The following is a 10,634-nucleotide window of genomic DNA, read 5'->3' on the forward strand; positions in this document are numbered from 1 at the left end:
GACTTACATGCAGGCAGTTCTCGACTTCTGTGTGCTATTGATTTCTGCCACTTGTGTGAAGTGATAAAAATAAATAAATAATTTTACGAAAGGATTATGTTGTATAAACCAGCGGTGACCAAGTGGTCAATCGGCGTCGACTGGTCGATCAATTTTTTAATTATTTTTATTTATTTATTAACCCTTACAGATTATTACATTCATTTTACAAAAATAATATATCATTTTTTATTCATACTCTGTTGTTGATAATAAAGTTTGTCTCAGTCTTTTTCGTTCGTTCTTCATTTTGTCTGGTAGTTTATTGTATAATTTCAGTCCCTGATTTATTAGTCTCGATTTTCCATGTCTCATTTTGTAATGTTGTATGTCAGGGGTGCTCAAACTTGAACTGCTGGCGATCTACCTCAATATTTTTAGACTACTTACGATCGACTTGAGAGGCTGCAAGTATGTGTGATGCAGGGTTGTCGTACATACACGATACACCCTACCTACCTAGGTAGGGTGTACCGTAGCATATATAGATATTAGCTTTCCGCACGGTCGATCGCGATCGACTGGTCGATCGCGATCGACCGTTTGAGCACCCCTGTTGTATGTGATATTGTTATGAAATACTTGTATTATGTCCACGTTTATTACAATTTTTTTCAAGTTTTAGTTCTTTGTCTGCAATATCAGTGGCTAACTTATGAATAAATTTGAAAGATTCTAGTTGAAAAAGTTCATTAACATTAATTTGTTTAGTTTTTTTTTTTTTTAAGAGTTCTTTATTTGGTGTTAGATAAGGGAGGTCATATACTAGCTTTAATATTTTATTTTGCTGTCGTTGTAGTCTGTTTATGTCATTTTGGTTTCCTGTTCCACATAGTTGTTGCATATAACATATTTTAGATTTGACATAGGCTTCATACATTTATTAATATACCATCAAACGAAGCCAAAAAATTATATAAATATTTTTATGTATCGTATTATCAGCGCTATGATTTTTTTTAACAGTTTTTTAATTTTGAAATTACTCCACGTGGAGAAATGATTTAATGTTGATTTTTAATGAACACTGGGTCTTAAACTGATAATAAATTGGCAAAATTCATGAAACATTATTATCTTACAATATATGTTTACTAAATCAAATTAGTTTAATTTTAGTGAAATGTATTTAAAACTTGCCTTAAATATAATCTAGAAGGACGAAAGAAATTAGCTCACAAAACAAACAAATCAGCCAGAAGCTAAGCTATCTGTCAAACTAAAAAAACTAAGTTTTCTGTGTAATGCTGACTGCCAACACAAGCAAAAAATAAATAAAGATATACTTAGGGAAACCAGTTATTAAAAATTAAACTCGCCGCTTTTTTATTTCAGTATCTTACATTTTGTGCATATTTGAATATAATATTAATAATCTCAGAGAAGAGGGGAGGGCTACATGCATATTTTTGTAAAACACAGATACCAAAGTCGAGGACCACCCGTAGTTAAGTATTATAAAAACACAAAATTAAAATTAATGCTATTTTTTAAACCGAGAATAATATAAGATTAAATTTTCATATACGTTTTGTGACATTCATATCACTAGAAAGTATGTATTGTACAACTTTAAATAAATGGTAACTTTAATATGTACAACTCAGTTATAGTAAAAAATTGAAGCCAGCCAAGTTTTACTATATGAGACATTCTTCTATAAAATAATTAGTCTTACTGACTAACACATTTGAACTGGAATCTGAAATAAGTGTAATTTCCTAGACTAGTGAAACTATGAAATTTGCAAAAAAACATACACAAGAAACCCGTTTAAAAAAAACATTACAGTATGGCAGTTTATTATTTTGTTCGGTGCGGCTTGAATGCATTTTTATTTGTACATGATTTGTTTTGATAATTTCATAATTAAAACATCGAATCTAAGGAAAACATTACGACTGTTATAAAAAAAAACTTATCATTACGTTGAGAACTTTAATTGAACAATAACCACTAAAATTACTGTGAAACTTTGTGACAGCGGCAGAAAAATTAAAATAATAATTACTCATAACATTTTTTAAACATTATGTTGATGTTTTTATGTTAGATGGTTTATATCCAAATTTCTACTCTCTCAAGGTGAGAGTAAACATTCTATTATCAAATCTATGGTATCCCAATCTAAGACTTAACATTATCTTGATAATGTTAAGCTGTAGATTCTTAAGAGAGCGGTGCCATGGTGGTGAATGACGTCATTAAAACGTTATCGGTACAAACCAGATAGTGCGGGTTTCCTGAAAACCGTTGATTGTGAGCTGGACGACAAACTGCTGGGCCATCACTGCAGGACGGCCATCGTATTGATACAGTTTTGGAACTTTCTTTGTGTCTGAAAATGAGTGCAAACGTGAGTTGGACTTTCAAAAACCTGGATTTTTTTTTAATTTGCACTAAATCTTGAAGTAGCATGACTTTTAAACATCTATCTCTCCTCCAAATGATAGTTTTTGACTCCCGATGACTTCTGAAGTTCCAAATATCTCTACTAATAACGCTAATTATGTCTAGATTGTCCATTTTCGGCCATAGTAAATCTCAGTTTCATAAAAATAAGTTAATAAAATTAGGTCAATATAGCTAGTTTGTAACAGCCGTCTTGATACGCCCGCCGCATCTAGGCATATTATAGCCACCAGATAACAGCACTGATTTCTTAGGAAACCATAGCTTAAGTCAGAAAAAAAAGGTATATGTGTAATAATGTGTTCTAAAATGCAATTAAAACTTTTCTTTAATAACAAGAAAGAAAGTAATCCGGACCAAGAGCTTCCAACAATGCTCTATTTGCAAATGATCAAGTAAATGTATCTGTATATTGTCTCTATAAAAAACAGTCAGCATCAAATGTCCCAGTACATTAGTTAAATTAGATTTACTTCCAATTAAGCGAAATATTTCGATAAATAAGAAAGTTATTATGTGGTGGAGCAGGGTTTGAACCTTCTGATTCAGATTTTGCGACACGGCCACAGGACCACAGACTGTTTAATTGTTTTAATTCAGTTTAAATTGATTTTCAAATGTGTAATTCTACCGATATAAATTACATTTAATTGTCAGAGTCGGAATCGACTTCGATATCTGCGTCATTGCTGCTCGTGTTGGACAGCTGGACATGAAGGCTGAAGACCGAGTTGACGATGTTGCCGTCCCCAGTGCTGGAGGTCTGGTCGCTGTCTGGTGGGGCGCTGGAGAGTCGCATGCTGATGGAGCCGTCGTAGTCGAGGACAGAGCTGGCAGCAGAAGATCGTCGGTAGTCTCGTGGGCTGAGGAAACCGGCACGGTACGGGGGCATGTTTTCTGAAGATATGGTCGGCAACTCTGATGGATCAATCTATGTATAAAGAATATCAAAATCATTTTTCACTTTGTGGTATGACATTTTACAGCATTTGTTTATAAATTTGCGTAAACTACTTTAATTTTTAGTTATACGTCTATCGGCAATCTTTAAAGATTAGAAATAAGAAAAGCTATTGATGACAAAGAATATCGAGGGAATTGCGGCTTTTGAAAGAAGCATCCTAAGAGTTGTCTATGGCCCTGCGAGAGAAAACAACCATTGGCATTGTCGCTACAATAGGGAGCTATATGAAATCTACGGAGCGCCCAATGTAGTCAATTCCATCAAGATGGGGCGCTTGAGGTGGGCTGGCCAAATAATTAGAATGGACGATGAAAACTCCGTAAAACGCTTAACTCTCTCTGTGCCACAACGACGACGAAAACCAGGAAGGACCAAATGTGATAGACTGCATTAGTGCAGATACGACAATGTTGGAAGTGAGGAACTGGAGAGGAAGGGGAGCAGACCGGCAAGAGTGGAGGAGACTCCTGGATTCAGCCAAGGCCGACCCAAGGCTGTCGAGCATATGATTGGGTATTAACATAAGTTGTATCCATTTTTTTCAAATAAAGAGAACAAGATGACACAACAAAAAAAATTATAATAAATTAGTCAATAATGTATTCTCCTTCATTACTTGAGAACCAATTATTAAATCATTTAAAGCATCTTCACCATACACTGCACAAATATCACGTGCAGCTTTGGCAGCATTTGAATGCAAACAGGAGTCGAAAATGCTCACTTTTGTCTACTTGACATTACATTTTGTAGGCTTGTAATCAAGTTAAATTATAAATGAAATGTAAAAGCAAATATAGTATCTCGTAGAGCGGAAAATTTTCTTTTGAATGACGTATACCTTTAGGATTTTGTTTTTCTTTTGATGATAACACCTATTTTTAACAAAAAACTTTCATAATAAATAATGAATTTTTAATATAATATCAATATTTAATATCAAATATTTCAATTTTGGTGGCCATTTTCGACAAGTTGTAAATAACTCACTATTAGAAAATGTAAATCAAGTTGGGGTAGAGTGGGGTTCGAACCTCGGGTCTCTGATCCGTGAGTTCGCAACACTAGCCACGGGACCACAACCTTTTTTTAAAGCTTTGAAAGAGTAATCTTTATTCTTGGCATAGCATAAAAATTAAAATCAACATCTTGCACCTATATTTAAAAATATTTGAAATATATGAAGACTGTTGATTTGATGTGTTCTGTCAATAAGGCCTCGATATCATCTTTTTTCTCTCTTTCATTCTTACTGTTTGTCTTTTTTGTTGGTATAAGTCCTAGAGGTAGTAAGCTCAAACGTATAAGTAAAAATGAAAGTAGTTAGTGTAAAACAAATGACCCTAGACAATAAAACAATAAGAGTAATACTCTTCTTCATTATCATAATTTCCCTACCCACTCATGGGGTGCATAGAGCACTGCATTTGCACTCCTATTGCAGCGTATCATGATTATTTTGGTTACATGGAATGTAATGTGACCAGTCTTACTCATCAGGCGCCCGTTTGGGAACAATTAGTTATTGCAGAACAGAACCACTTTTAAAACCAATATTTCACATACACCCTCCTGCCAGGAGAATCGAACCTAGCTTTCCGCTACCATGCTCGAGGTCCTAGGTTCGATTCCTGGCAAGGTGGATTCAGATTCAGACCCCAATATAGGAAAAATCACGTGTCTTATAATCGAGGAAAATATGGTAAATAAATTGATGTTTACACTAGTTGGACAGCGGCGATGATAAGAGATAAATATAACTACTATTCTCACCGTCGCGCTGTTACCGCTGGAAGAGTTTGATGTGCTTTCATGACCAGAATTATACAGGGAGTGTACGCCCACTCCATCACCAGCTCCTCCCCTTTCCCGAGGGAAATCATTCATGGCCTCTCCGAGTGAATACTGAAAAAGGTCATAATTGATAAACATATTAAACCATCATTTAAATTTATTATGACTTTCAAATTGAAACCGATCATCGCTCTCAGCTTGTATGATGTAAAGAGATGGATTCTAAACTGGGTTCCGGATCCGTGATCAAAGGTCCGAGGTTCGAACTGCACTCTGTTTTCTAGCACAGTTATTTAAGACGATGGTATGATCTTTTTACTAAGAATAGTCGCCAGACATTGGGTAGTACGCACTCTCAAATTAAACCAACAAATTGTCGATAAAATAAAATTTTCATGGAGAAATATTTGACGGCTTGTATAAGTAACACATATTTACATACTAATGCACAATCACATCTATGGCATATTTAATAAGTTTATATAAATTTGCAATCTTCCAGATAATACTTCCTTCCAATATTATGAGTAATTTCATGTTTTTTTTTGTTATTATTTTTAAATAAGCAAAAAAAAACTAAAATATGCATATTTATGCATGTGCTATTTTAAACCCGAAAATTATTAATGAATCCTTATATCAGCAGAATTGTAAAAAACTGCTCTAAATAATTCATGTTTTCTTGAAACGTTTTCCTAATAAATCTGCTTTAAATATTTCATGTTTTCTTAAATCATCTTCCTAATAAACCCAGAATATTTATTATATATACTATGATACGATTGCAATTGTATTTTTTTTTATATACAAAATGTTTGTTTGGTGGCAAACTCACATTGTCCGCAACATTCAAGAGATACAAGAGCCAATCGGGGAACGCAGAGTCTTCAACCAGAAAGTAATCAATTATTGTGGAGGACTGGTGTGACACTGTGCTGTGGAAAGATGTCTAGTGAAAAACAAAAAAACAAAAGAAAATTTTACTAAATACCAAACTTAAAAATGCACTACAAAATATTTTACCAAACAGAATCGGAACATAATTCATTAATCAATATAATATAATAAGTGTTTGAATAATTTTGATCAATCGAATTTCCTGGTTTAATTTCTGTATTGAACATCAAGCTCTTTCGCCCGAGCAGGCATCTTTGAAAACTATGGGAATCACATTTGAAAGAAATGTTAAGGAAATAAGATTTTATGATTGTACGGTTTCCAAAACATCATAACTTTTTAACCAAATGAGATAATTTCAACAAACATATAAAGATCTTTCAATGTAAAATAATGATTTTTAAAATAGTAAAAGTACATATTAAAATAGTTTTCTGGACTATTGATGTTTTTTGCATTAAAACTACAGACTTCAGATTTTTAATTCAACTTAAAAAGAAGTTTTACAATCAAAGTGGACTTTTAGCATTATTAACCTCAAAACAGCAAAAAGAGGACTCCCGTGTTTTATCATCTAAAGCTAGGGTTTCCTAGGACAGCGGCGCCCGTATTTTAACGGCCGTAGTGAACGGTGATGCAGTGGACAGCCGTCGTAACGGTGACTAGAGTGTGGTTTTCTAGGAAAACGGTGTTATCAACACCATTTAACACCGTTTCCTAGGAAACCACTCTCTAGTCGACGTTACGACGGCTGTCTACTGCATCACCGTTCACTACGGCCGTTAAAATACGGGCACCGCTGTCCTAGGAAACCTAGCTTAAGATACAGAACTAGGTTTTATAAAATTATAACTAAGGAGTTTGTGTTTTCAAGAAATACCTACAAAAGTTTCAGGTCAAAAAAGTTCATCATCGGGTATTTACCAATAATTAAACCTAAGGACATGGTAGAAATGACTCCTTACCTAAAAGCCTCATACTTAAAAGACCTGGGCTTGAAAAGATCAAGCAATACATATACGAGCTCACTCTCTACTCAGGAACACGTTCCTTTCAAGAACTAGGATTGGTGGGTGAGAATTAACTTATGGGAACCTGTCATAATAGATCTATGCGAGTCACAGAGATGTCAGATAGCACTGACCCCATCACATCATTATATAATAAGAATAATCATCATCATTCCCCTTTGTATAGGGCTCTGCATCGATGAATTCAGCGTTTTTCGATCATTTGTCGCATGGAGTTAAGGCAATTAGTCCCACACTTCCAAGTGCTAGTCCAGAACAATGAAATATTGCAGCTTAGCAACCTTTAAAATTAATATTTCACATCCACCCTGCTAGGAATCGAATCCAGGACCTCAAGATTAGGGCAAATCGCCAACACTACACAATGAGTGTGGACTTATCTCCACTCGATTTCCTGTTCAGGATTTTTACCTGAGAGCAGCCATCGAGTCGAAAAGACTTGTCTACTGTTCTGTTTTATTTCTGGCCTGGACACAGATTTTAAAAAATAAGAATCTAATGAGAAAGTATAAATACCTAATGGGGATCGATAGGGATAAATTTGTTAATGATATTTTTTTTAAAGCACAACTGGTGAATTAAAAAACAAACTGGTACATACCTGTGAAATCCGAGCCTCTGAAATATCGGGCGTCATTAGCAATACCATCTTTATCTAATTATTTGACGGGCCCTTTGTATATATTGGTAAAGAAGTTGACATATTTGAACATTAATGGATTTCACTAGAAGATGTATCTTTAACTTCAATGATCGGCAATCAGTATCATATTTTCTAATGTCTAAAACGATGGTGATTTTTGAAGATCATCGCAACATGTTAGCTCATCGAGCGAATTATCGCTACCTCTAAACTTCATGTGTTCATGGCTGGGAAAATACAGCATTCTCGTTATATTTTTCTCACTTTTGAGATATTTTGATTCCCAATAGAACCCGTCTTTGTCACTACCCACATCTATGGATTTGGAGCACTTCGATGTGATGGTACAGAGAAGGTTTCGTCTATTGCACAAGGAGAATGAGTGGGAAGTCGTCTTCTGTGTATATGTTGACGTCAGGGTTGAGGCTGAGTGTTTGCGCTATGGAGTCCAGTAAGAATTGGTCTCTATGCTGTTGTCATCGCAGTGGGACAAGTCAGGAGTGTTCGGGAATGAAAAGTTGTCTTGAAAGTATTCAACGTCTGCCATACATTTCTGAAATATAAAAAATAACCACAATAATATTCATAGTTCATTTCCATGATTTCAATTCCAATAAATTACAAAAATTTTGCCATAAAAGGTATAAAAATAAGTTTTTAAGCAATATATAAAAAAAACTTTACATTGGAACCTCTTTTTACATGGTTTCAAAATAACACGGTACAAAGACGAAATTTAAAAAAAAAATTAAGGTTGATATAACAATACGTAAGAGTGATACAATTGAACGTAGTTATGCAGAAAGAAACCACTTCACAATTTTGGAAAATGAGATATTGATGTTATCAGGTGCAGCAAGGTTAATTATTTATTTTATTTTATTTAGAAAACATACAGTCATACAAAATATGTACTAAAAACAACAATTTTTAACATAAAAAGACCAATTAAGTTTTCATAAATTAAAAAGATATAAACATTAAATGTGACAAAAAATAAAAAATAAATAAGAATTTTAAGTGAAAAAAGATAATTGGTTGACATTTGCGTTTTCCATGGAGGTATAAATTAAAATAAATAAAAATACCGGAATGCACCACTTCCGAGCCATCCACGCACACACATGAACGCACATATAAAACATACACAACATATACATTACATGCGGCACATATACATAGCATAAACCACTCAAGATGTACATTCAGCAACTATCCCAAATAATCGACCCCATGAAGAAATTTTCTGTACAAATGCAACGTGCAGTTAAAAAATGTCTACATCAATACTGAGTCCGTTTAATAATTCTACAGGTACGTCTAATGAATGAATTCGAGGTATAATTGTTTTACAAGTTGGTACATAAAAAAGGGAATTTAATCTAGTATAGCGAAGAGGACAACGGAAACCATATTTTGTAAAAGATACGGCGAATCAACTATGTTATTGAGAATTTTGAAAAGAAAAAATTAAATCATATCTAGGCGCCTTTTTTGTAGTGATTCTATATTAAAATTGATCAAAGATGCGCCGTAATCATTTTCAATGTTACCAAAACGATATTCCAGGCTCCTTATAAATTTCTTTTGAATGTTTTCAATTTGATTAATATATACATGTTATGTTCTGCTAAAAACAGCCAGACCGCTTTTGTAGAAAAAACTGTAATAATCGCCTTCTGAAAATAGTGTCAATCACAAAAACGGCATTTCTCAATTTGCAGAAAACACGTAGACTTAAAAAAATCTTACGGTACTTTAAAAATCATTAAAACTGTCAAATACATAATAAGTCTCTTGTTTGTTATATAAAAGAAAGTAATGTATTCATTGTTTATCATTATCAAAGTAAAAAACATTCAACTGTTGTGTAGATTAGATTATTCACCCTTTTCACAAAAGTGGTATTATTTCAGTTTAATATTAATTTAAACTTTGTTCAATTATAGTATTAGTTAATAGAATTCACTACATCGCTCTTTTACTTACAAGGTGCAGAGAGGTATGCGCAACTGAAGGGTGATAATGGGTGAAGTGTTTTGTATAAAAATTTTCTTTTATTTCATATCCATAAATTATTTTTATACAAGGAACTATCCACCATTGTCTATTTTTCAGTATGTATTTTTACACAGTAATGTGGAACATATCCCTATGTTAAAGAGGTTCCGGTTAACTATTAATTTTATAGATGTTGTCGCTAAATACATATAATCTCAACCTAATATTCATTATAATTAAAATGTATAAAATAATATTTTGATTGGTTTGGTGTTTATTTTGTAGAACTCCATTTTTAACTTATATTAAAAGAAATCAACCACTGATTTGAGTCTACTGAACACGTTATTTATTTTTACAAATATAAAAACAAAAATTCGTGACAATTGTTTCGCCTTGTTAGGGCATTTTCAAACGAATGTGAAGGTTAGATGGATGAAAATAATAAAGCGTTCAGTACACTCAAATCAGTGTTTGATTTCTTTTATTATAAGTTTAAATATGGAGTTCTACAAAATAAACACCAAATCAATCAATAAATTGAAGGTGGCTGATATAGCCACCCAGGGCTGGTATTCCAAACGCGTTTATAGCACGTTATAATGCGTATTTAGTACGTAAAAACGCGCTATACCGTGCTGTAATTTCGTTTGGAATACCAACCCAGGTGATTTTATATAGGAGGTATTAAAGTTATTAGAAGAAATGCATCGCATCATTGGAAAGGGAAGGTTAAACAAGCCAATGACAGGTCATAAGCTTGTGAATTCCTGGACTTTTATATTCCCTTTTCATAAAAATGTTGAGTAATAATTTTAGAAATCCGGTATTCCAATTAAATAAATATATCAAC

General features: G+C 33.4%; 1 protein-coding gene across 4 annotated transcripts; it reads right to left on the bottom strand.

The window, feature by feature from the left end:
* Positions 1 to 750: 750 nt before the first annotated feature.
* On the bottom strand, positions 751 to 8,320 carry LOC148283020 (uncharacterized). 4 transcript variants are annotated; one of them, XM_088224197.1, is made up of 5 exons: positions 7,739 to 7,847; positions 6,045 to 6,158; positions 5,189 to 5,320; positions 3,096 to 3,382; positions 751 to 2,377 (listed from the first exon to the last, which is right to left on the bottom strand). In XM_088224197.1, exons 1-4 carry the CDS (start codon positions 7,784 to 7,786, stop codon positions 3,098 to 3,100), a joined length of 579 nt encoding a protein of 192 aa, XP_088080323.1. In that variant the 5' UTR covers positions 7,787 to 7,847; the 3' UTR covers positions 751 to 2,377; positions 3,096 to 3,097. The 4 variants fall into 4 exon arrangements, with proteins under 4 accessions (XP_088080323.1, XP_088080324.1, XP_088080327.1 ...); XM_088224198.1 differs by having other exon boundaries at positions 751 to 3,382; positions 7,739 to 8,320; XM_088224201.1 differs by having other exon boundaries at positions 751 to 3,382; positions 6,045 to 6,144; positions 7,739 to 7,845.
* Between the last annotated feature and the right edge of the window lie 2,314 nt (positions 8,321 to 10,634).

This window comes from Micrasema longulum, unplaced genomic scaffold, assembly GCF_059751315.1.
Source record: "Micrasema longulum isolate JH-2025_06_02 unplaced genomic scaffold, ASM5975131v1 h1tg000271l, whole genome shotgun sequence".
NCBI classification, from domain to species: domain Eukaryota; kingdom Metazoa; phylum Arthropoda; class Insecta; order Trichoptera; family Brachycentridae; genus Micrasema; species Micrasema longulum.